The sequence below is a fragment of the Oryzias latipes genome, chromosome 4, assembly GCF_002234675.1.
Source record: "Oryzias latipes chromosome 4, ASM223467v1".
Lineage (NCBI taxonomy): Eukaryota > Metazoa > Chordata > Actinopteri > Beloniformes > Adrianichthyidae > Oryzias > Oryzias latipes.
In genome coordinates, this window is record NC_019862.2 from 21,900,972 (window position 1) to 21,926,319 (window position 25,348).

Consider the following 25,348-nt stretch of genomic DNA (forward strand, 5'->3'; position numbering starts at 1 on the left):
AAACCAAGTCAGACTTTGACCAACCAGGGAATCGGCTGGAATTCTATAGATTTCTTTCATAAATCAGAATAGAGCTATGAAAGAAAAAGGAAGAAGAATCAAGATTTACAAATTTTACACTGCATTGACATTTTGCACCAAGCCTCTTGCAAATGTAAGTGGTGGAAATATGCTAGTACTGAATGTGAATATAATATCCTAAACCACTGTCACATGCTAGATGTGAACGTAGCCTCGGTGAAGTATGACATCTAAAAAGCTCTTTAAAAACAAGCATGGCAAACTGTTATTAGCTGCAAAAACAATAAATACAAGTCAAAAAGGAAGTACCGGTAAAATAATTTTCAGTTTAAAAGAAGGAGTACAGCTGCCTTTTGGGTAAGTGAGGAATGGAAAATTGGTTTAACCTCGGCAGAGAATATCTGAACTTTAAATGTGACATGATGAGCATATTTTCAAAAAGGTTAAGGTTTACACTCAACAAGAAGTCTCAGATGGTAAAAGTCACTCCTAACCACAGAACTAATCTGCTGCTCTCATTAAATACAGTTATTTATGGTTACTCTACAGGATTTGTTTAACAAGCTCAGAGGACCTACAGCGCTGTCAGATAGAATTTAACAATCATGACCCACACAAAGTAATTATTTTGCACTTACTCTGATTTAAATTGAGGAAGGTCAAAGTCTTTCAAGTTTTTGCATAATTCAGGGATTTAATCAAGGGTGAACCAATCAAATTTCATTTTTGACAAAAAATATAAAAATTCCACTTAGTCTAGCTCTTGATTTGGTTGTCTGGATTTGAGTTTAAACCCCATGCCTCTACACTATTGTTGCAGATACAAAGGGGGAGATACAATATCTTTTCTTTCTGCATATTGAATTTCAAATGCAGACCTGAGAAGTTAGCTTGAATTTTTTTCATAGGATGTCTGTCAGTTTGCCGCCTTTATATACAAGAGTCAACCCAGTAGTTGATCCTCATCAAACGTGTTTGACCTTGAACGCTCATCAAATTGCTCATTGACTTTGAGAATGTTTTTTTGGGGGGGTTTCCTCCTCAGCCTGGGACAATGATTTTGTGACGTGCTCATCCCTCCCTTCATCCCCTGCCTCATCTACGTGGCTCTCCTCGCTAGCTGACACGCTCTCCCTGCAGCTTCCCAATGAAAGGCGGCTGGTGTTTGCGCGCGTGTGATGAGAGGGCGCGGTAATGAGGCACCCGTCTCCCTCCGCCATCACAACGCCGCGTACATCAAAGCTGCTCGGCCTTGTGTCAATTAAAACAGCCGCGCACAGGGACACTCCAGGACTCATTCATAATAAAACACAGCTTCTGGCTACTGCTGCAGGTCCTGATGCCATTGCTGCATGCAGACAGACATCTCGCTGGATAACTGCAGCTTTGAACTCCTATTCATGCTTATTGTTTTTAACCCAACACTATTTTCAGTCAAACAACATTATCTTAAAAGCCTTAATGACCCTCAAAGTGATGAAGGACACAAACAGACCGAGAGACTAAAAGCAGGTAGAGTTTTAATTGTATCATCTCTAAAGATGAGGATGAGGTAAATGAGCTACATTACAGGGTCACTGGTGACCTTGTGGATACGAGAAAGGATGGACGAATGACCTCGCGACCTTCCCATCATTCAGTGTGCGGCATTTTGACGACATCGCTCAAGAATCCGAACCCCACAGGATTCCTGCAATGAGCCGCCGTGTAACGAGTTCACACAGGCAAGTTTTTATATAACATAAGAGATCTGCTGCAACACTTTACTAAACAACTGTAAGCTCCTATCTATGACTGTCACAAATGATGCTTCGTGAAAATGACACTGATCCTTTTAAGGCTTCACCTAAAGTAATAGATTATATTTTCTTATACTGTGAAGAGCTTTAAAAAAATAAAGTTGGCATTATGCTTAGTTTTTAAAAATAAAATATGTGACGACATTCCATTACAAATCAAGAATTCATGAGATGCAAATTTAGGAGTGACACAGAGGCAACCAAACCAAAGTGCATCGACATCCCGAAGCAGCATGAGGACAACTTTAAAAACACTAAGGAATCCTGCAAGTGCAGGCAGATGTTTGCAGAGAGACGAGCACGCAAATCAAAACAAAAAAACACACAAAAGCCCCCAAACTGGGACCAAACAAACCTTTTGTGGTGCATGTTGTCTTTTGAAAGTACATCTATCATTTAAAATGACTTATTAGATTGCTAATGTTGCTGTAAGCTGCAAAAGGTCAAACCTGGCTCTTCGGTTTGAGTCATGTCCTTGATATACCTGCCTTAATCAAGAATTCATCCCTTTAACGTTTTTGTGCAACCGAGTACTAACGTTGAGGCAGACTTATGAAGAAACTTTGTCATTCCCGCGGACAGCGACAGAGGAAGGAGCAGAATTAGATTGATCAACTGTCCTTCTGAACGTATGTCCTTTATTTCTTTTTCCCTCCTCAGACTATCTTAATGTTTTCCTTTTTCTTCTCCAACAGTTTTGCCTCTTGCTCCTCTATTCTATTCCCTTTCTTGATGGTTCAATAAAGCACAAGCACACAGCTGCTTTTGTAATATTGCTACAACTGTTATCAGAGAAGGAGGCTCTGCTGGGACAAATTCTACCAAAACTGCCCTTTATTCTCCTTGTTACGCGATCAAAGAGAAACAGAGGGAGGATAATCTAACAGAAAAAATGACTTCAATGTAAACTCAGTCTGTCATTTGTGTAGTCTGAGTCCAAAGATGTACAAATGTTAGCTCTACACAGATCTCTGATATAAAATGTTCATCTAATCTGCCTCCAGGCCAAGATAAACAACATTTTTATTTATTTTTTCTACTGCACACAGTGTGGGAATAATCAGATGAAAAAGACAAAGACATTTAAATTAACTGCATAATACAATTCAGTCACTGCTCACAAATTCTAATGATGTGTCAAACTTGAGCTTGAAGAGAAAACCTCAAGATGATGAAAAAAGGAAGTCAAATAAAAACTGACAAAAGTAAAATAAAAATTAAAAGTGTGTATATATATTTATATACATATATGCTTTTTCACGCAAAGCTGACCTTGTCTTTCAACCAATCTGGGGTAATCATCCATACTCAGACGCTGTGGCAGCTTTAAGATTTACTGTGTAAATACTCAATTACCCAGAAGAGTTATTCTCAGTTCTCTTTCTCTGTCGTTCTGGACATGCAATGATGTGACTCAAAATGGGTTTCATCGGGTTTTAAAGTGAATCTGAAAAATGCAATCACAAACCATTTCCCTGATGACAAAAAGTAAGAAATAGACGAAGATTAAACATCAAAAGGATGATACTGAATTAACATGGTGGAAAATGTAAAATTCATTTAAAAGTTATTACATGCAGTTCATCATTAGATTTTTTATAATTGTAAAAAAAGCAAAACAATAAAATCTTCAAGTTGCACAACAAAACAATTATCATGTATCTTCAGTGATAATGTGTAGGGTAATATAATCAAAGCTGTGACTAAACCTTCTATGAAACCACAAAGGAAATCACAAGGCAAGTCTGTGATAGGGTTATGCCAGCATCATGTAAGGTAAAATCTTGAATATTAGGTAATATATATAAGGTAATATATATAGTTAAAATATTGTTGTTGTTTTTTAACAAAGGAAAATATTAAATGTTTTTGTATAAGAAGCAAAGTCAAATTAAAAACAGTAAGATTAATTAAAATGCAAACACTTTTTGTAGAACAGAGTTTCTGCTCTCATCCAGCAGTTCAGGCTAAGGATTAAAAAATTCACTGCAATCCCAAAAGTCAGATGTGCCTAGAAAGGAGGTCCTCAACCCTTGTGCTATCCTTGGCACTTTAACATTGGGAGTTGGGTCATCTAGACCCCACTAGACAGTGCTCTGAACCTTTTTCTTCAATGATTTGTGATCTTCACTGGTGTCCATGGACAACAGGAAATCCTCTCCACCTTTATCCACCTTTGTCATGGTAGGAATAACACGTCAATGGTCATCTTGACCCCATTGGATAGCACAAGGGTTAAAGATCCACTCCAATAAAAAAATCATGTTTTTAACATGATCTTAAAACTGTGTTTTAATCTTAAACTGAGTATTTTTTCTTCTAATTATGTTGTAACAGGAGCACATAAAAACCCTCCCTGCTTCGCTCGATTTTGATGCATCTACTTTCAGATGACTAGATCCATTATGGTTTTCGTTTCCCTCGCCTGATCTGCCATCCGGCTCAAAACTGTGAAAAACTGCTATGACTTGATAGCTGTGATATTGCCCTCCATTTTTCTTGCTAGCTAATGTTAGTTGGGGTTGTAAGGGTCTATTAGCTAGCAGGAGAGAGTGTAAACAAAGGGATGATGGGATATCAGCGGCGCAAACTGTCGGCCCACAACTCAGAGGTGAATTTTTCATGAACTACTGCCGCTCTGAAGAAACTATGTCCTAGAAAATGACACAGGCTTTATGATTTTGACAGAAAACTGCATAATCATAAATAAAAGACCACTGGGAATGCTTTTACAATAGATAAAAATAAACTTACAGTAGGACTTTAAACTGTTGAGCTAAATAAAAATCTCTGTTTTCATAAATACATTGTATAAGACATCAAAGCTGGCATGTTTCAACAGCGTAATTGCAAATTAATGCATGTTTTTTTTTCCAAGAAGAAAAAACTGTTATCTTTAGTGGTCAACTGCTGATTTTGTACATGTCCAAGCGCTCAGAGATTTCTTCATACATTTCTTAAACTTTGAGATTTTAATCAATGTAAAGGACAGGAAAGCTATTTCATCACTTTTTTTAGAGGGTTTTACAGATTAATTGCGCTTAATTTTGAGAGATTCTGTTTCTTGTTAGAACTCTGTTCATACCATGAACTGCTGCAAATTTACGTTCATAGTTCTGCGAAGCTGGTGCAGGTTTTGCTTTGAAAGCAGAACCAGTTTATTGTTGCCTGTGTTCAAACTTTTCTGCCATCAATTTTCAAATGCCCTGATGCTTTTATATAAAAATAATAAATAAATAAGTGTCCAAATTTGTAAGATAATGTTTTCCTTTATCAACCGAATATGGTTAAGAGGCAAAAATTTGTTTTAGTCCCACTAAACACAGCAACCTAGTGTTGTCCAACTCCACACAGCCATTCACATTTTTTTTACTTTGCAAAACCATTTACCATAGTTTGCAAAGTTCCTCGCAGAATAATTAGTTCTGAAAAGTGTGGAGAGTAAGAAAAGGGCAGGACGCCAACGCTGTGTGATAATGTGAGAAAATGCCGGCAGCACAACGTGACAGCCATGTGCAAACAGCAGCAACACACCAACCCTTGTTTTAGTACAATTCAGAGTAATAAGAGTATCAACATAGGAATAACAATTTCTTCTCCTGCCATTTTTCTGTGCCATTGGAATATTCAGGACTAAGTCAAGCAAAAAAAGTCTATTAAGTCAATTACTGATTTTCACTTTCACATAAGCACTAATCATTAATATAAGGCCACTACATCATATTTCAAGAAATATTGAATAGCAAACATAACCTAATGTGTATCTTTCTTTTTGTCTTTGGTAATTTTAGTTCTTAAGCATGGAGTATTGAGGTAGTTTTTTTGCACAATTTGGTTATTTAATAATATTCTGGGTAATTTTTTAAATGCTTCTGTGATAAGAAGTAACAATAATTATTCTAATGGTGCGATCCAACAGTTGTGATATTCTTCTTGTGGACATTTTATCCCAATTTCTTTCCAGATCATTTTGTGACCAACCCACCCTGCTAATAATCATGCTAATAATAATTCATTTTATTTAGGAGTGCCATTCAAGAGATTCTAAATTACTGCACGGTAACATTTCTTTACTCTGGTTCCGGGGCACATTGCACAGAATTTTTTTAATCCTACCCTGCTCAAACACACCTGCCATGACTGCCATTATCAGGCTTCTGCAGAGCTTGATGATGAGTTCCATCAAGTGTGATCAAGCAGGACATCATGAAAGAAAGAAACATTTGTTGAAGCCTTAGTCACATGTTCCTGTATGGGAGTTGCTGCAAGAAAATGGAAAGTATCATTGTTCTGCATGTGGTAGGTGTGTTACACGTGACATGCAAGTGATGCCCACACAAACTACTCTCTGATTGTCTAATTTCCTTATTTCTAACACCAGGCTGCACAGCAAGGAGCCTGCACTTGTCATGTGAAAGGCAATCATGAGCGCCTAGTGCAGTTTGCAGGATTTTGGGGTAAAAAAGGGAAAAATCATTACGTCTGCATCTCACCTAACCTATACCCTTACTTACCCTTGCGTGTGGTGTAAGTGTTCACTGCTACCTTAATGAGCTTAATTAAAGCAGCGGAACTTTGAAAATTACTGTTATCCCCTTTGTGGTGAGCCGAACAGAGAGAACTGTGATGGAGAAGGATGATCTAAGAAAACCAAGAGGAAATGGAGATGTGAAGAAGATTGGGGAGATATGGGGGGGGGGGGGGGGGGTGATTTTGAAAACACATAGAAAGATCTTGGAATCATTCTTGGTGGGTAGAAGGGGTCTAAGTAGCTAAGTTTGGAACCAGTAGAAGCCTATTGAAGTTTTAATGGGGGAAACTGAAGAGAATTTTAAAAATCTATACTGGAGTTGACAAAGGTGTGAACTAGACTAGGCAGAAGGGGGGAGGGGGCATTGATGTTACAGCTGAGAAAATATACTGACAGCGCAAGGTTATTGACGTCAAAGTGGAATGTTAAAAGGGATAGAACAGGGAGTAGTTGTGAAATTATGCTTACTGGCTGTTGTCAGCATAACAGTGAAGACATATACTATATTTAAGGAAGATATTGCTAAGTGGGGTAAGCAATGTAGAGCTTAGTACAACTGGTTCCTTTAAGAGAAAAAAATGTTTCCTAAACTGTATCAGAATCAGTGGAGTGGTGCATTGCAAGAATTCTTTGAGTTCATTATTCCCTTCAGGGAAATTAAATGATCGCGTTTGTCCCAGTCTGGGAACATATGATCTGACCAGCTTCCACAGACAGTAGTGGGCAGCTTCATGAGGAATATCCAGGGAGCAATTAGTGGTTGGCCTTATTTAAGGGTATTTCAGCTGGTATGCAGGACTGGGGAAAAACCCATTAACATTATCAAGTCCCTGGGAATCGAAACTGGAATCCTTCCTGGCACAGATTTCTTAACTTTTAACATGTGCATGTCTTTTTTTTCTCTTCCTTTTCTTCTTTCTGTGCAACCGACTGTCAAATATTCTGTCACCAGTCAGATCTAATCAACTCTTTAAAAATTCTACTTTGTTGACATGTCACAAAGCTCACTTTGCAATAGCAAAACACGCAATTAGAAAGACATTTTTACTTTTAGCCATTAGGCAGATGCTTTTATCTAAAGCGCAGAGCACACGACAACATCTTTCAATAAATCGGAATGAACAAGACAATTTTACTTGGTTTGATCCGTTTAGCTATTTTTGTGCAGCATCTTTGTTGTAAAGCAGCTCTTCGTAAATTAACTCAATTGTAGCTGTAAAGTAACTTATTCATTAAGGATGGTTCCATAGCACCAAAAAATCCATTTGGACCCAGTTTTTTTAGTTGAAGATGTTTCCCATCTTGAATGAGTGATCTCTAACTTAAAAATGCAAATTCCAGGTGGTTTAAAAAAAAAAACTTAATTGAACTAAACAGATGAGTCAGTATTGTCAGTGGCGGCATTCTGCCAAAAGCCAATGTTTTGAAAGTTGGACTAACTTCTGTTTTTTTCAAGATCACATGAGTGAGATGTGTTGGGAGATGCATAACGAAGAAAATCCCCCGAAAAGCATTTATTCATTTCAAATCATAATTATCATATTCCACTTTATCTCAAAGACATAATATTCCTAAAATAATCATAAAAAATATATACCATGACAATTGTAATGTTTTAAAAATGTTACTTAAACCATATTATTATTGTTGTTTAATCAAAATAAATTCTACCAACATTACAAATCTTCTACGTGTTCATTGTGGCAGCTCACCAATTAAATAATTCACAAACCCAATTCAAGCACTCAATTTAAATAATTTTTTAACACCGTGTTTATTTACACGAGGGGTTTTAAGATGCACGCTGTTCACATTCACAGCTGGGAGCTGCCAAACCCTGACTTGTCTGTTGTTGCAACTGAGGTCAAGGGCCTTGCTCAAGGGCACCACCAGGAGATCCATGATGGTAGGCATAAAACTCTAATCTATAGGAATGGCAGTTTGAGCGGAAAACTGTAAACAAATTAAAAAATCTAAAAATCAATGTAAGGTCTTTAAAAGTGAATAAAATGTTTTCCACTACCTTCAGTCTGTGACCCTCAAAACCCAAAAGCCTCTCCTCTAGACAGATGAAACCGGGATGAATATTTATGTCTCCAAACCTCATTAAAGGTGTTTTTTATGTGTTAATATATGTGTGTGTGTGTGTGTCTGTGTGAACAGCTCTTTAATGATGAACCACTTTTTGTTTCAGATTAGCTGTCACCTGCAGAGATTAATGTGCACTCTTTTATTGTCTTGGCTTTTTTCATCACTTTCCCTACTTTGTGGATGCAGGACTTTTCTGTGTTGCTACTTTTCTTGTGTTGACAGCAACTGCGACCATGAAAATCTCCATGTTGGATCTTAAAAAAGGCTCATCACGAATAAATTCAGTAAAACTGTTTTTGTAACAAAATTAGAGAAAAAAGCAGCTTAAACTGTTTTCCCTAATAGTGCAAACTATTACAGAAATGACAGTCATGTGTGAGGAAAATGACGTAAAGTACTAGTTTTTTTGTCTGTCTTTGACGCCTAATTTGTTTATGCAATATTTTCTCAGCTTTGCTGCAAAAATCTAGTTTCAGAAAAAGAATTATAATGAATTTTTGAATATCCTGAAATATTGAAAGCTGAATTTATTTGAATACAATTTGGTCTCCACAGCTATAGAAATGTAAGCCACATCTCTCTGTTCCTGCAGCTTTGTCTCAGCAGAACCAGCAGGTTTTGCTTCCTCTTTAGCTTGAAATCTGTGCCATAAATAAAATATTAAGAAATAGAATGCATCCAAGCCTGACTTGTATTTTTGACAAAAAACAGCTCTTTGATGATGGTCCCGTTGAGGTTCCTATTTTTTTCCACATTTTTATATATATAGTGTATGTCACCCAATCAGATGCCTCGATAAAAGTATGCGGTCTCATGTCCAACTTTCGAAACATTTGTTTGAGAGATTCCCCCCAGCCTTTTAAGTGGTAAGGGTGTGAACTTCAAATGAGCTCACTCCTGATTGGCTAAAGATGTTGCCATAGCAATGTTTACTCAGAACAACTCTGACCAATCATTACTTACTGAAGATTTCTGGTTCCATATGCCAAAAAATTGGCAACTGAATTTCCATCAATTTATTGGAACCGGAAGCAAGACATTTTTTATGTGTGGCTTTACACTTACTCGCTCCAGTTCTCATATACAGTCAATGGATGGTGCATGGATTTATAGCTGAAACAATGATTGATGGATTGATAAAGATGGATGGATTGATGGACTGATTGATTGATTGATTGACTGTCCAGCAAATTAAATGATGGGCATGTTTTGCTTTTAAAATCTCCAACACTCTTTCAAGTGCCTTAATATCAAGCTGAACTGAAGCTGACCTTTATTTATTCAGTTTTAGTTGTCACACAGGATGAGAGGTTGGAAGAAAATAGTACCGATAATGGCCTGAAGGATAAACCCTGTATTTTTTTGATCATCAGATTTCTGAAGTATATAATAACCCATCAGATCTACAGATAATCTGATTATTCCCACTGATCAAATTGTATAGTCATATCAATAGGCTGGGTGCATGGTGGCGCAGTGGTTAGTGCTCTTGTCTCACAGCAAGACGGACCCGGCTGGGGGGGACCTAAAACAGAACAACAGTGGGGGACCTTTCTGTGTGGAGTTTGCTTGTTGGTTTTTCTCTGGGGGCTCCGGCTTCCTCCCACCATCCAAAAACATGCTTCATCACTCCAAATTATCCATAGATGTGAGTGTGCATGGGTGTGTGATATGTGTGACCCTGTGACGGACTGACGACCTGTCCAGGGTGTCCCCTGCCTTCGCCCATAAGTGGCCAGGATAGGCTCCAACAGCCCCATGACCCCAAAAGGAACAAACGGAAGGAGATGAATGAATGAATATCAATAGGCTGATATGCAGATGTAAAAGAACAAAGAGAGTCACATAAATGGGTATTCATACAGGAAGAAACTTTTTCCCTTTTTTTGTTTCACAATTTGAGTAAATAGCACCCAGATCATTTGTTTGAATGTTTTATGTTCTGCTCATTTTTCTCTCAGTGGTCACTTCATAGTAATAGCCGGCTCCATGTTGTTTTTATTGCCTTCTTTCATTTTTTGGAGCTTTGCATGATCCCGCAGCGTCTTTGTTGTTTTGTTCTTTTCAGTACACAGTAAAATGATTTTTTTCTCTCCACCTTCATGGCTTCCCTCTGTCAGCTTTTGTGCCTTTTATTTCTCAGGTTTCTTATAACACATGGACACACCTTCTTTGGCGCATTTCACGGACAGCCTCTTTAGCGTGCTGCTGATTTAATTATGCAGGCTTGTTTCAATCATGCACAAAGCACGCGTCAGACAGCGGTCAGCAAAAAAAATTTTTTTTAAAAATACATAAGACACAGTTTCAAAAGTGTTCAAACAGGAAAAGCCCCTTCTGCAGGTCGAGTTGCACTTTCCAAGAGTCTATGTAAACGTGACTGTTTTCTGTCGCTACGTACAAAGCGCGTCGCCACTGAATGCAGGTTGCAAACTAAACCAGGTCAGACCTTGACTTATCAGGGACTCCGATTTGGCAGTGATGTATGTTTACTATACTTTAGTTACTGTACTTTAGTTAACGGAAGTGTCAGCCGTTTGTAAATTGATCATGGGGGAGAAATTAAGAACTGCGGTTTGTACCCGGCTGGAATTATATGTCATCAAGTCATATAATTCAATTTTTTTCATATATCGGAATAAAGCTGTGAAAGAAAAATCCTGGAGCAAGATTCCCCAGATTTGCACCACTTCAACATTTCGATATTTTGCACCAGACATGGCAGACATGTGCTAGTAAACAGTAAAGAAAAAAAGAATCCCCTCCCTGCTTGTCCAATGTGAACGCCATGGACTAAACACATGCCTGGAGTGTCCATAGCTTCACACATCTACATAAACACCTTCAACTATTGATTCTTGTTAGAAATACTTTTGCAGATGATGCATATTTCCAGCTATATTTAAACGTTTTCCCACCTTAAGTCACTAAAGATAAACTTATACAGGTGAAGCTTAGCATGAAATAATTTGGTTAAACCTCCAGGGAAGCTGCCTCATTTGAATCACGATGTTCTCATTCAATGTTCAACACATACTCAGATCAGCTCAGGCCTCTTATTCATATTCAAACTGTCAGATCTTTTGTTTTGGACAAACACTGGAAAGGTGGCAAATGATGCAATTAATTGTGGGTGACAACAGGCTCTCGGAAGCCGATGACTGTCTCATTGTGTGAGTTACACCAAAAGATAGGGGGGAGCAGGCCTGACTGGAGAGACCTTGTGGTGTAATAACCCACTTCAGAAGAGAAAGGATCCATCTTTGAAACTTAATCAACCATCCCGCAGATGTAATCTGAGATGGAAATTGAAGGACGAGCTGCTCAAGTGTTTTGTTTTTACAAAGGAAGTGGGATTCATTGTCCACTCGGCGCCCCAGAAGCAGACGTTAGAAAGAATTTTCACCTCCTTCGAAGCACCAGAAATCATGCATCTTTCATTTAAATAACCATCTTAAATAAAGTTTGATTTGATTTGATAAATGTTTTCTCAGATCGATATGCTGTTTACTATATGGTGTAAATTAATGCTAATGCTTCACCAAACCAAGCATGTGCATTAAAGCTGAAACAGATCAACAGAATCCTAATACTGATTTCTTTTTTTTTTGGCATTATTGCTCTGGAAATACAAACATTTTGACACCATAGTGGTTATTTTAAGCAGACAAGTACATCTGCTTTTGCTTTTCCTTAATTTATAGCTCTTTCAATATTTTGTACTTCAACAGTAGTAAAAAATCTTGGGGGAAAGATTCACATCCCACTCTTTATTTCTCTTTTGGTTTCGTTCTTTGCAAAGGACCACACTCAGTTTGCATTCAAGCACTAAATGATTCTAGTTTCCAAGGTTTAACCTTTTAATATGATTTTTGCCAATAAATTTAGTAAAGCATCTTTTGGAATTATGAAACTTTTAAAAAAAAAATTGTTAAAGAAAATGTTCTCTTTGAGCATTCCCATTTAGTGCTGAAATTACAAGATTAACAAGGTTTCAAGTCCTACTTATTTAAAGACTCACTGTTGAAAATGGTGTTTTGATTTTTTAACATGTTCTCATGGCATTTTTTTGATGACAGAGGATGTAAAAGTGGAAAGTTAAGCTTAAAAATGCATTTCTGAGTATTTCTTTAGGCCATTTCAAAAAGTTTGCAGTTGTTACAATTGATAGGCCAAAAGCCCCCTTCCCCATTCCCCATTCTTATGGACGAATAAATCCATGTACAACTTAGTTTTTCTCTGAGCTGGGATTTGGCACAAAACTGTACAGCTGGATAGCTCCAACATTGCTCGCCATTTTTGTTGCATGACTTCTTAGGGGTGTGAGGGGCTGTGAGCTACAGGGAGAGACTGCAAACTGTAGACTCTGGGAACTGTGAGACACTACACCTGAGTATCTGAGGACTCTGGAAGTTTCATAAAGTGTATCCAGTTCTGTTCCATTGGAAGGTCCAAGGTAGTTAAAATATTTATGAACCAAAAAATCAATAAAAATCACAAAAAGTATCCTAAAGCTGACTGGAAGACACTTCCAAGACACTTCCAAACTGGTGCCATGTGCAGCTTCTGAATTCTATCCAAGCTGTAGTTTGTTTTCTGTCTTTTTCATGAAGCTGAAAGAATAGCATCGCAATCATGAATTCTGGATGTAATGTAAATGCAGAAGTTTGTGTTGCTGTACTGCTTCTTGGGCAATATTTTTAAAATGTTAAAACGCAGTCTTTGCTATGGTGTTAACATCCTGAGGTTCAAGCAAGTTTGGAAAGCTCTGGATCAGCGAATACAAAAGCATGTTCCAGTTCCTGCCAAAACTTTGCACAGCCATTGAAGAGGAGTGGACCTACATTCCACAGGCCACAATCCACAACCTGATCGACTCTATGCCAAGAAGATGCAGTTGTGCAATAATCATTCTATCTTATCGACATATTGATATGGCATACCTGTGAGGTGAAATGGATTATCTCAGCAAAGGACGAGAGTTCACTATCACAGATTTAGAAATTTTTTTCAACAATTTTTAAAAGAACTGATTATTGTGTGCTTGTAGAAACTGTTTCAGATCTTTGAGTTCATCTCATGAAAGTTAAAAAAAAAAGTGTTGCCTTTATGTTTTCCTCAGTGTGAGGAAAATGAATGATTGCATTCAGTATTTACAATTTCTATCTACCACCTCCAAAGCATCTCCATTTTCTATTCATATCCTCTAAGACCATCGCGCACACTGACCAGTCCTGGCAGAGTGGTTCCTCTCCTCCAGCTTCATTATCAGGTCACATTCTTCCTCAGCCTTCATCAGCTGCAAAACCAAAGCACAGTCAGGGTGCATGGCTTCCACCTGGAGAACAAAGAAGAAATACAGTTTTACACCTTTGCTTCAGCTTCTAAATGAAAGTTTATCCAGTTGTGCACCATAACACTGAATTAATGTTTACTACGAGATGTAAAGAAACATTTCTGACTATTTTCATCAGATGACTTAGATTAATTTTTCTGTTATGTTTACGTAACTTAAGGATCTAAATTGCATTAAACCCTCAGTAGTCTCTGAACTCACCATGAGATTCCCAATCATATCGGCTGTTTACAACCACCCAGGAATGACACTGACACCCTCATTTGGAATTGTTTTGATGCAAAATTTAATGTAGACATTTAAAAAAAAAAGTTTTAAGCTTTGAAATGATTGGTTTTAAAAAATCACAACAAGAGGTATGACATAACTGTGACATCCCTTTTGAATAAATCCTTGGAACTTTGAGTGAGAGGTGTTGATTATAAACAAAGATGGACTGATGTAGATGAATAGGTTTTTATTTGGTGACAAAACAGAAGAACAAGATGCTGACAGACAAAGGACCACAATGGAATTAAAAAAACTCACACAGAAGCAACCAAGGACAGTTTTACTGCTTACACTGAAGATGGCAGCAGAAAAGAAAGGAGGTGTGATCCAGAGTTAAAGGTCTTCTTGGAAGAGTATGAGAAAGTCTGCCTGATTTGCAGTTCATGTTGAGACTTTCAATCTATGGAGAATATGGAAGGAGGCGGGAAGAAAACTGTACTCAACATGGGCTTAGACCAAAGGATGATCAAGGAGAGAAGTTTAGTTAGAAACATGGGATTGGACTCAGACATGGTGAATACTTGAACTTGGCCACAAGCTGGATTTAACAGGAAAGCCACAAGGTAAGTGGAGAAACTGCAGGTAATAAAAGCATGGGATGAATTGGACCAGAGAGGGAGACGGAGGAATAGGAGGGACATTAAGGTTGAGAAAGAGCTGCATGATAGATTGCGATTGATAAAAAGCTTTCTCCTGAAGTCCTGTTTTCTCATGTTTTTGTTGATTTTTGGTTTCCTTCACATGGTCTGTACAATAAAGAAATAAACCCAATTAATTATGTTTTGTGCATATACGTAGCTTCCCACAAAGCCTCAGAAGGGAAATTAGATGATTTTAATGGCTGTCAGGTCAGAAATATTCTGAATAATTGGTTTGAGGGTGTTGAGCTGGTTTTCGTTGAGCCACTATTTCAAAAGTAAAAATGATCTCAAAGACACCTGCCTGTGCTGCAAATGGAGACATTGCAGGTTCAAAGATAACACCAGAGGTGTAGCTGTCTGCACAGACATCTCCTGATATGAAGAACTGCATCTATGACAAGACCTGTTTTTCCATCCAACCACATGATGACTTCATGCGGTTGGATGCAGTTTTTACAAGTTATCCAGGACAGTGCACCAGTCTTCTTGTAACTGACCCATGTTCTACTTATGTTCCCAAAATCTTATTTTCAAATGCCAGACCTCAAAAAGTCATTACAGTTCCACTACGATCATCTTTTCATCTATTGCAAAATTGTTCCCAGTGGTCTTTTAATTATGACAATGCTGTTTTTAGAAATAATCAAAAACCTGTGTCATTTTCTAGGACTTAGTTTCTGCAGGAGTTCATAAGGAATTCATCTCTGAGCTGTGGGTGGGACTGTTGGCGCGTAGTAACCCTGACCTCATTTCCTCATGATCCCTTTGTTTACATGCTCTTCCGCTAACTTACTGCCCTTCACAACCCCAACCTAACATTACCGGTGTACCAAATATGGCGAGCAGTATTAGAGTTATCCAGTAGTATAGTTTTGACCCAGATACCCCTTCGGACGAGGAAAACAAAGGCATACATGGATCTATTTGTCCACAAGTGTCATATTCACAAATGCAGTTTCAAACTGAATTTTCTTTATACATGTCCTCCATCATCAGAAAAGGGCCACAAGCATATGTTAAAACACCAAAAACACAGTTTTGATTGGAGTAGGTCTTTAAGTCTATTGTCTGCAGTAGAAAGTCTTGTTAAGAAGTAAATAGAAACTTGTAAATGCCTAGAAATAGAACTAAAAGGATGAATTTTCTAGCTAGAAGATGGCCACGCCAGGTGGCACTGTACAGTGCAAGGAGAGAAAACTTTTCTGGCAAAAAACATGCATATCTTGTTCTGTCTTTTTGTATATAGGAACTCCATTAATAATAAAGTATATTTATCTAAGCATTTTCTGCTATTTCCAGTATGGCTTCATCATGGCCACTTGCTGTGACAATAATGGCACCTTTGCCATTCTTTAGTCTTTCAGCTAATAACAGATCAAGATCAAGTATGTTACTGCCAACTTTATAGAAAAATAGGATTGATGTTTTCCTAAAAGGTTAACCTTACAACACATCTTTGTGCAAAATTGAGGCAATTGAAAACGCTCCACCTGGAAAGACATGGAACCCCAAATTGTTCATAATTAAAAAAATAAATATAAAAAATAAATATAACCTTGTGCAATCACACAATCAACCAACACATCTGTCATAAACATATAAAAAGATCATGGAATTGTGAAAAACCTGCACACAGATTTTAAATTAACCATTATATTATTAAATATATATTTCATTTTTGCTTTAAAAACCTGTTCATTATTTTAAAACAGCATTTGAAAATGTTCAATTTTAATCATGTTGAGTATTATTGTAATTCAATGGATTTTTTTTTGAAACTCTGATGTCAAAATAAATATTTTTCAAAGAAGCTTTGTTTTTATTTCACACACTGATATTTCCGTCACCTGGCACTGCCACATCCACCACAACGGGCTTTTCTCTGTTCTTTATCCAGTATTGCAATTTCTGGTTGGTTCGCCATTACCATCCTATCAGTCTGGATCTGGAAGTCCCACAGGATCTTTGCCCTCTCATTCTCTACCAGCTTGGAGGTGTTTCCCATTTTGACCTTGGGGTTTCCAGTCCATATTCTGCACACATGTTCCTGTATATTATTCCAGCCATTGATTGTGGCGCTCCATGTATGCTTTCCCTGCCAGCATCTTACACCCTGCAGTTATGTGCTGGATTGTTTCAGGCGCTTCTTTGCACAGCCTACATCTTGGGTCTTGTCTGGTGTGGTAGATCTGAGCCTCTATTGCTCTGGTGCTCAGGGCTTGTTCCTGACCTGCCATGATGAGTGCCTCAGTGCTGTCCTGTAGGCCAGCCCTTTCTGGCCATTGGTAGAACTTCTTGATATAAAAATGGAAACTGTCAATTTAGCTATGGATACAACCTGCGCCCAACATTAGAAGCTGATGAACGCTAAAAATACTGGACTAATGTGCTAAGTTAAAAATGTTTACTGAAATGTTTTTGACAAAAAGCCAATTAAATATCCAGGAAAGCTATGTTGTACTGCATCTAACGTTTAAGTCTTATTAGTTGTCACACACCTAGGTCCCAAGGTGCGACTGTGGATGGATGAGTGTTTGCCCTGCAATAGGCTGGTGACTTGTTCAGGGTATATCACACCTTCACCTAACGGTAGCAAGGTTAGGTTCTGGCAGCCCCATAGCCCCGAATGGGAACATTCGATGCAAAATAAAAGATAGCAGCCAGTCAGTTGTACTTCTAAAGAAAATGTTGTAATACAACAGTCCATTAAAATCACCTAAACAATCAGCTCCGGAAAAAACAACAACTTTGCATAAAAGAGAAATATTCTAAGTCATAGAAACTGTTAGACAATTACAACATCCGAACCATACATTTTGTTGGCCTGCTGCTCAGAAAAAAAACATTAACTACAAACTAATGTCCTTTAATGGTTGTTTGCACAGTGTTGCAGCTCTGCTGGCTGTAGTCACATCACCAAATGCAAATGCAGAGGGCTACAACTGCCAGCTTTATCAAAACACTGTCAAAGACTATCAGCCCTGCAGCGTGCTCTGATGACCTTTGCCAAAAAAAAAAAGTTTATTTTCTGATATTTTTCCAGCCTATTTGTTGCAGTGAAGAAAGCCTGAGGTTCTAAGCTACCACCTCGTTTGTGGGTGGATGAACCACACTACCTCCAGACTTTTAAGGCTCAGCTTAAAATGTTTTTACTTTATTTTAACATCCCATACCCTGACAAACAAAACATCTGCTTAACTGCAAATGTATGAAAAATTAACATATCGTCAATATGCATGAGTAATTGTTAAAAAGGGAAGGTTTTATATGACTTCTGAAGATATCTTGGTCTACTTTAACTTTCATTAGCATTAAACACTAAAACACTAAAGACTAAAGCAACATTCTCTGTTCATTTATATCCATTTTTGTTTGTGTTTTTGAGGAAAAATCCTTCATATGACATTGTTTGGCTGTAATCGTGCCTTTTCTTGTTTGGATCTTTTTTTTTTTGCTCTCTTACATTCTTTGAAGGCTTGTTTTCTGTCACAGCTTTGTCATTTCTGAAAACATTTTGATATTTTCAGATATGTTTTGATTTAGGGTATTTGTGGACTTTTAGATCTTTTTTCTTATGTTCTAAAAAAATAACAAACTTAAGCTTTATGTAAAGGAATTGCACCACTGATGGTAAATAGCATTAGAATAATATAAGTTAATAAATGTAAATGTTTTTGAAAAATCTATTTTAACAACAATTACACATTTGAAGCTGTATACGTGAAATTTCCTTTTGCTAAGGAATTATTTTAGTAAGAAAATATATAGTAATTTTGTGATACCTGACTTTTTTTTTAAGTCAGCTGAGAGGTTTTATCAGTTTGCATTTTTTAAATTTCAAACTTAACTCAAACTCAAATGTTCCCAATGTTCATACATTGCTAAGCACGTTTTTTAGGTTTATTTCCGGGCTTTGCATACAAAACATGCACCCAATCAACAAGCTTTAAAAGTTCAAACCCATTAAACGACCAATCAGGGACTCGGATTAGGTAGTGATGCATGGGTACTGTCCTTTTTATAAGATAAAGATAAAGATAGAGATATTCTTTATTGATCCCACATTGGGGGAATTCAATTGTTACAGCAGTTCAAAAAGCAGAGAAGAATGACAGCAATGTGCAAAAGAATGAGGGGTGTTCAAAATGTGCAAAAATACAAATACAAAATGTGCAAAAATAGAAAAAGTAAAAAAGTAAGTAATGACTTATGTTACACAGAAGTTTCAACTGTTTTCAATTGTTCCTGGAGGAGAAATTAATAATTGCGGTTTGGCTGGAATTATGTGACACCAAGTCTTTCGTATATTGGAATAGCGCTGTGAAAAAAAAAGCCTGAAGCAAGATTTTCCAGACACTTTGACATTTCACACCAAGCTTCTTCCGGCTGTGAGTACATGCACCAGTATCGGGTAGCGACAGCGACAGTACAGACTGAACACGCTAAATGCGTGTTCAAGGATACTGCTCTTTTACGTGCAACGCATGTTGTGTACAAAGCTAAAGTTAGTGACTTTCTAAAGAAAATTTAATAAAATAGATCTCCTGCAGTGTGTTTCCATTACACTAACTTAGAATAAACGTTCACATGCTTCCATTGTATTTGATAAAAGGAAAAATATAAATCTAAAAATAAAGGGGAAAACTTAATGTTTCTAAAATACTGCAAACTGAGATGTGTTCTTAATAATACTGATAAAACGTTTCAAATCTTTGTCTATTAAAAAAGCTAAATGTTTAAGCAATATCTTTCAAATGGGTGGCCTGTAAACCTCCCATCAGGTACAGTTTGTGTCAACGTGAGCTACAAGCGAGTTGGAAAACCTCAGTTTAGTCATGCAGCCTCACTGTGACACATCACAGGAAGGTCATATCTGCCCTGCAGGTTTATGGAAAAAACTTCTTTTAAACAAGGCAGATAGTAAGGGGGGATACGTTGACTTCAGGCCACACAATGTGTCATCCTACACTTAAGTAATGGGCCACAATCTGTATAAACGCCTGTGAGGAGTAGCAGACACTGTCAGATTGTTTCATACCTTCAGCAGATGCAGATTAAAAACAAAAAAAAAACAACCTGAATGTGTGTTACAAAGAAGGTGAACATCACTTCAGCAGGCACTTTATTTATGGGAAGCCCTGATGGTTTTTGTGGCTGTGGCGTCATTTAAATTCAATCACCACCTTAATGGGGTCATTATTGCAGGGCGGCGGTCGCCTCCGGCCGTCACACAGTGAAGCGCCATCATTTATGTTCAAAGTTTGATCGTGCTGCAAAGTACACAAAACCACAGGTCAACATCGGTGTTTAAAAGTGTATGTTGTTAGACATTAACACATTTACAAGTTTAATAATTTGTGAATTTCAACTTGCTTGTGCACATGTAAACTAGGTAGCTAAAGCCTTCTGAATTCTAATTATTGTCTCAAGCTACAATAAACTGTTTTTTTTGTGACTCTCAGAAGAGTCACTTCTTACAAAGTATATCCTGATAATTAAGTGGTGAAGTAGTTATGCACCATGTGAACAGTCAAAACTGAGCTAGGATTGGTCATCTCAAGCTATGTTCACACCGTCCTCAGCAATGTCACCACTTGTGAAGTGGCTACTTCCACCTACAAGTCTTTGCTAGCGCGCCTAAATGCATGTTTCGGGCTTCTGCGTTCAAAACTTTCACATTCACACATAGCTACACAAGATTCTATGACCGTTTTCGGGCTATACAAACAAAACGTGTAGCCATTGAATGTGCAGAGAAAGTTAAACCACGTCAAACTTTGACCAATTGGGGACTCGGATTTGAAAGTGGATGGCATCCCTTTTATTCACAGAAGTGCCATCCGTTTGAAAATTGATCATGGAAGAGAAATGAATAATTGTGTTTTATAACCAGCCAGAATTATATACTATTATACTGCATATTCATGGTTCACTATACATGGTTTTACGTATTCGCAGATTTTTTTTTTTAGTCATGTGACTCCTCCGGTTCATCATAAAAACTCAGTTCAAGATGCTTGTATGAGACTTTCATTTGTATGAGACTCATTTGGACTTTCACGTCCAAATGAGGTGTTGTGGAGAGGAAGGAGGGCACACTGGCCCGTCGGCTTCCTTGTTGGTTGCTAAGAAATATTTCACAGCTGGTTCTACCAGTTCCTGAATCGCTACCAACCGAAGTTTGTGCTCCTGCATGGAGAAATGGCATCAGCTGACTCAGAAGCGGCTGGAAAATATCCTGATAAACTGAGGAAGATAATGGCGGAGAATAATTATCATCCAGAGCAGGTGTTTAATATGGATGAAACCCTCTCTCACTTAACTTAACAGAGTGACAGAGTGATCCTAATTGCATTATGAAGTACACTACAGTTCAGTCTATTTCTCTGAATAAAAAAGGAACTTTTTTTTGAGCAATAGTCTAAAGTTTTTTGATAAATGTTTTAAAAAGCATCAGAAATGATACAAAACAAGAAACTCTGTCCTGGACTAACCCTTGTGCTATCCTAGGCACTTTAACATTGGGAGTTGGGTCATCTAGACCCACTAGACAGTGCCCTGAACCTTTTTTCTTCAATGATTTGTGATCTTCACTGGTGTCCATGGATTACATGAAATCTTTCCACCTTTATCCACCTTTGTCATGGTAGGGAGAACACGTCAATGTAAGGGTGGGGTCATCTAAGATAGCACAAGGGATAAACGATCAAATTCATGCAGCTGGATGTTAGCATGCATAAAGAAACTAAATCAAATGTTATAAGCCGTTGAAACCTTAAAGAAATTGCATTTTATTTTCAACTAAACCAGTCAGGAAAAGGCACGTACCAGGACTGTAGTTTATGATTCTGTTTATTAATGATATGTTGCATATTTTGTGCATAAATGTCCTGCAAACACTGATGCTGGTTTGTTAAATGCCACACACATGCTTCTCCAGCAGATATTTGTTTTAAAGTGTTAAACCTGTGGAGTATAAATACATCTGCTAAAATATTTGTGGATTTTTAGACTATAAAAAGGCAATTGATATTTTGAAATAAACTGTAGTTGAGAGAAAGGATATGCTGAATTAGAGATATGTTCAGAGGGATTATGTTGAGCAAAAATAGACACTTATGATGGACCTAAATGAGTTCTTTTTGCCCCTGATCCATCTGCATCCCTCCCTTCCCTGGTTTTCTTCCATCCCCCCTCCAGTAGAAGGCCCATCCACCAAGTGATTATCTATCCCTGCATCAACAACTTCCTTGAACATTGTTAAGGGAAAGGATGGCAGGACCTTCTAAGTGCATTTAGTTTTGTTTTCATTTTTTATTTATTGGCGTATTCTTGTTTTTTTATTAAAATATTTTTTACTTTTATACTCTCATTTATTTACCTGACATCTCAGAGGCTTTTTATTTTATTTAATTTTTTGGATTTCTGAAGTTCTTTTGGAAAGATGATAATAGAAAATCAAAGGCAAAGCTGTGAACCATGTTTTATTGTGATGGTCACAGATGTTAAAAGTGTGAGGAAAGACACTTCCTGTCTTTCCAAATCTCAAACTTTGTGTGTTATTTGGGGATGTTAATTCAAGCTTACTGTAACAGTTAGACATGTAAGAAGCTGCCAATCTCCTCATTAAATCTTGGTTTCAAAGTCATCTCCCTTTTCCTTTTTTAATTGATCACTTTGTTACCATGGAAAAAGAAAGGAAAAGGGCCACAAACAGATGTTATAAACTGAAAAGCTATTGAAAACTACATGAACGCTTTACTTCACTTGTTTTTGTGGTGGAAAACTAGCAATATGAATTTGATCTAAAAGAAATGTGCAAAGCTTTAAATAAACTACTCATTTTTGTCACAAAAAAAGTAAGACTGGCACTTTTCACACTTTAGAATACGGGCAAAAATTAATTCAATTATGTTTCAGGAATGCCTTTTTTGAATTTATCATCTACCGTTTAAAAAGGCACTGACATGTTGGGATAAATGAAAAGATCATGTAACATAATATATGACGATTCCACAGGCCTAGTTTCTCCTGAATTTCTTGTCTTTTTCCTTTCTTTTTGTTTGTTGGCTCTGACAGTTAAAAAGTAGGTCAGGATGGGTTAAATGTGATTTAGTTTTAGAAATGCATTTAGTGGGACCCCCTAAGATGCACTTATTCAGTTTTTCATTGAAAACTATTTTTTTTCTGGGTTTGGTACAATCCAGGGTTTACTTGTAGACTGATAAATAGGAAATCCTTTAATTAGGCGTTATTCACTAAGAACTGCAATGACTCGTTATTGCATGACTTCTTTGGATTCATCGCAAAATTTGGCCCAATATGTGCGAGTTGAGTGCTTCTGCTGTGTGTGATATTCGTGTGTCCCCTCCAGTCATTCATAATCAAGTGTGATTAGATCATAACAGTCGAGCAAATCCAATTTTGCGGATGATGTAGCATTCAAGAGAAGTTGTGCTTTTTAAACTTTTAATTATTTTTGTAATTTTGCTAAATTACTGTAATTTTCCATGATAATGCAAAACATCAACTGCATAATTTGCGTGAACTTAGTGAATGACCATACTGTATAAAGATCTTGAATTTCTGGACTATCTGCAGAATGGTGACTTGGTGGACAGAAACCTTGATATTTTTTTAAATAAACATTTGAGGGTTCGTTGAATAAGTTGGAAACCAAACTTAGGTTTTTCTGGATTTGTCCTGGTATTTTCAGCTAAAGCCTTAGTCACATGCACCCATACGGAGGTTGATGCGTACGGGTGCTGGAGGTTTTTCAGTTTGCCGGGCCGGTGGAGGGCCATAGACAGGAGGGGCTTCTTCTACTTCACCCTTACTTACCTTTACATGTTGTTTAAGTGTTCTCTCTCTATGACCTGTCGCCCATAGAAAAATGTGAATTAACATATTTTCTCGGGCTAACCGACTGGTCTACCAGTTGATATTTCCTGCAGGCCATTTGTGTTCCGTGTACAGGTTTGTCCATTTTTCACCCACAGACAGCCCATAACCACCCATAAGGGCAGTTGTGACTAAGGCATAAGATCTAAGTACCCCAACGAGGTCAAAGAAAAAGACCCAGTATATGTGTCAATACAAGCCCTCCCCAATTTAAAGCTATCAGATGTTGCAGGTCCTTAGTTGACAACAGGAAGGACTGGTTTCAGCAGAGCACAATTTCCCCAATCTTAAAAAGTTCGCCTTTGCACCATAAATCCATATATTTCTTTTTGTATTTATTCCTAAAAAGGATTTTATTTTAGTAGAAAATTATCTTTAAAGGAGCTCAAATCTGTGAATTATTGAAGAGAGAGAAGTGGGGCGTTAATCTGACCAATTGATGAGCTTAATAAAATGTTATCATTTGGCATGTGGCTAATATTTAACAGGGTACATTTAAGTAAATAGATCCAGAGTCTTATGGCTCCCATCAGATACTATCTGTTGAGAGCACATATAGTATGTCTATGGCCATTATACCTAAACGGACACCCTCTGGTGACACTGGAACAGTCTAAATGGGTTATAAATCAACCATCAGACTTTACTAAATGTATTGAACATTTTTCCATCAATACAGTCACCTATCAAATTGCTTGTTTGAATCAGACTCTCAATAAACGTTGCCATGTTCAAGCAACAGTTACTTTTACAGTGTTTCTTTTCATTTAAATAAAATTATATTCTGTGATTTTGTAGCTTTTGACTGTAATATTTCATCAGAGATATTTATGAAAGCCTCACTGTGAATGTTTTTTTCTGGTAATCCTGATTACCGTACCTTTGCTGCAGAACACATTACATTCTCTTAGTCAAAGATTACAGACTGCTGTGTGAAGCTCTGCAGTCAAAGTGTGCATTTTATGTTTTCATAGTATCAGCATGAAATAGCAGAACACCTTTTCTCATCTGTAAAGATGAATCTCTTGTCTGATTGTACCCTTTCTGCCTTTGTAACATGAGTTACTGTCATTTATTATTTGTCCAAAAAAATCAATTGCCCCACTTTTGTGTGAACACACAAACACACATGAACACACAGCAAAAAATGAAGCAGGCGACTCTCAGGATACAGAAAATAAATTACAGCACATTCCTTCATTTTAGCCTCCCTGGACCGATTATCTGTGGCCTTTAGAGTCGACTTTAAGGTTGTGAAGACTTGTTTTGAAAGCAGTCTGCCTCAGGCTGGAGACAGACGGTGGGTCATTTCATGTCAATTATTACCGGTAGGTCTGGAAATGTCCAGAAACCAGAAAAAGAAAAAGCACAGGTTTTTATGACAAAATAGCACTTAATACAAATGAATTAAGAATAAAAATTCAATAATAGTTAAATATAAAAAAAGTTAACAGTCCTACATTTTGGTCCAAAAATATTAATTACAAATGTGGAAATAAATATCCAAGTGTCAACACATGTCTTTATATTTGAGTTTAATACTTTTGTATAAAATTATGCCAAATAAGTTATAATCAAATGTCGTATTTTTACAAATAGTCTTAGTTTACAATGATTCTCTGGTGTTCATAACAAAGTAAAATTAGCTGTGATTACATTTCATTAAAGCCAGATTGTCTTAAAACCATAATAACACGTAGTAGATGGAAGAACATCGCTGGAGCATCTGTTATAAGAC

General features: G+C 37.3%; 1 protein-coding gene across 1 annotated transcript in view; it reads right to left on the reverse strand.

Annotated features, from left to right (window-relative positions):
• LOC101168197 (pituitary adenylate cyclase-activating polypeptide type I receptor-like) overlaps positions 1-25,348 on the reverse strand; it is a 53,390-nt gene that overhangs the window by 22,157 nt on the left and 5,885 nt on the right. The window contains exon 2 of the mRNA XM_011474273.2: positions 13,672-13,780. Coding sequence (XP_011472575.1) covers positions 13,672-13,780 — 109 coding nt within the window. The remainder of the gene's footprint in view (positions 1-13,671; positions 13,781-25,348) is intronic.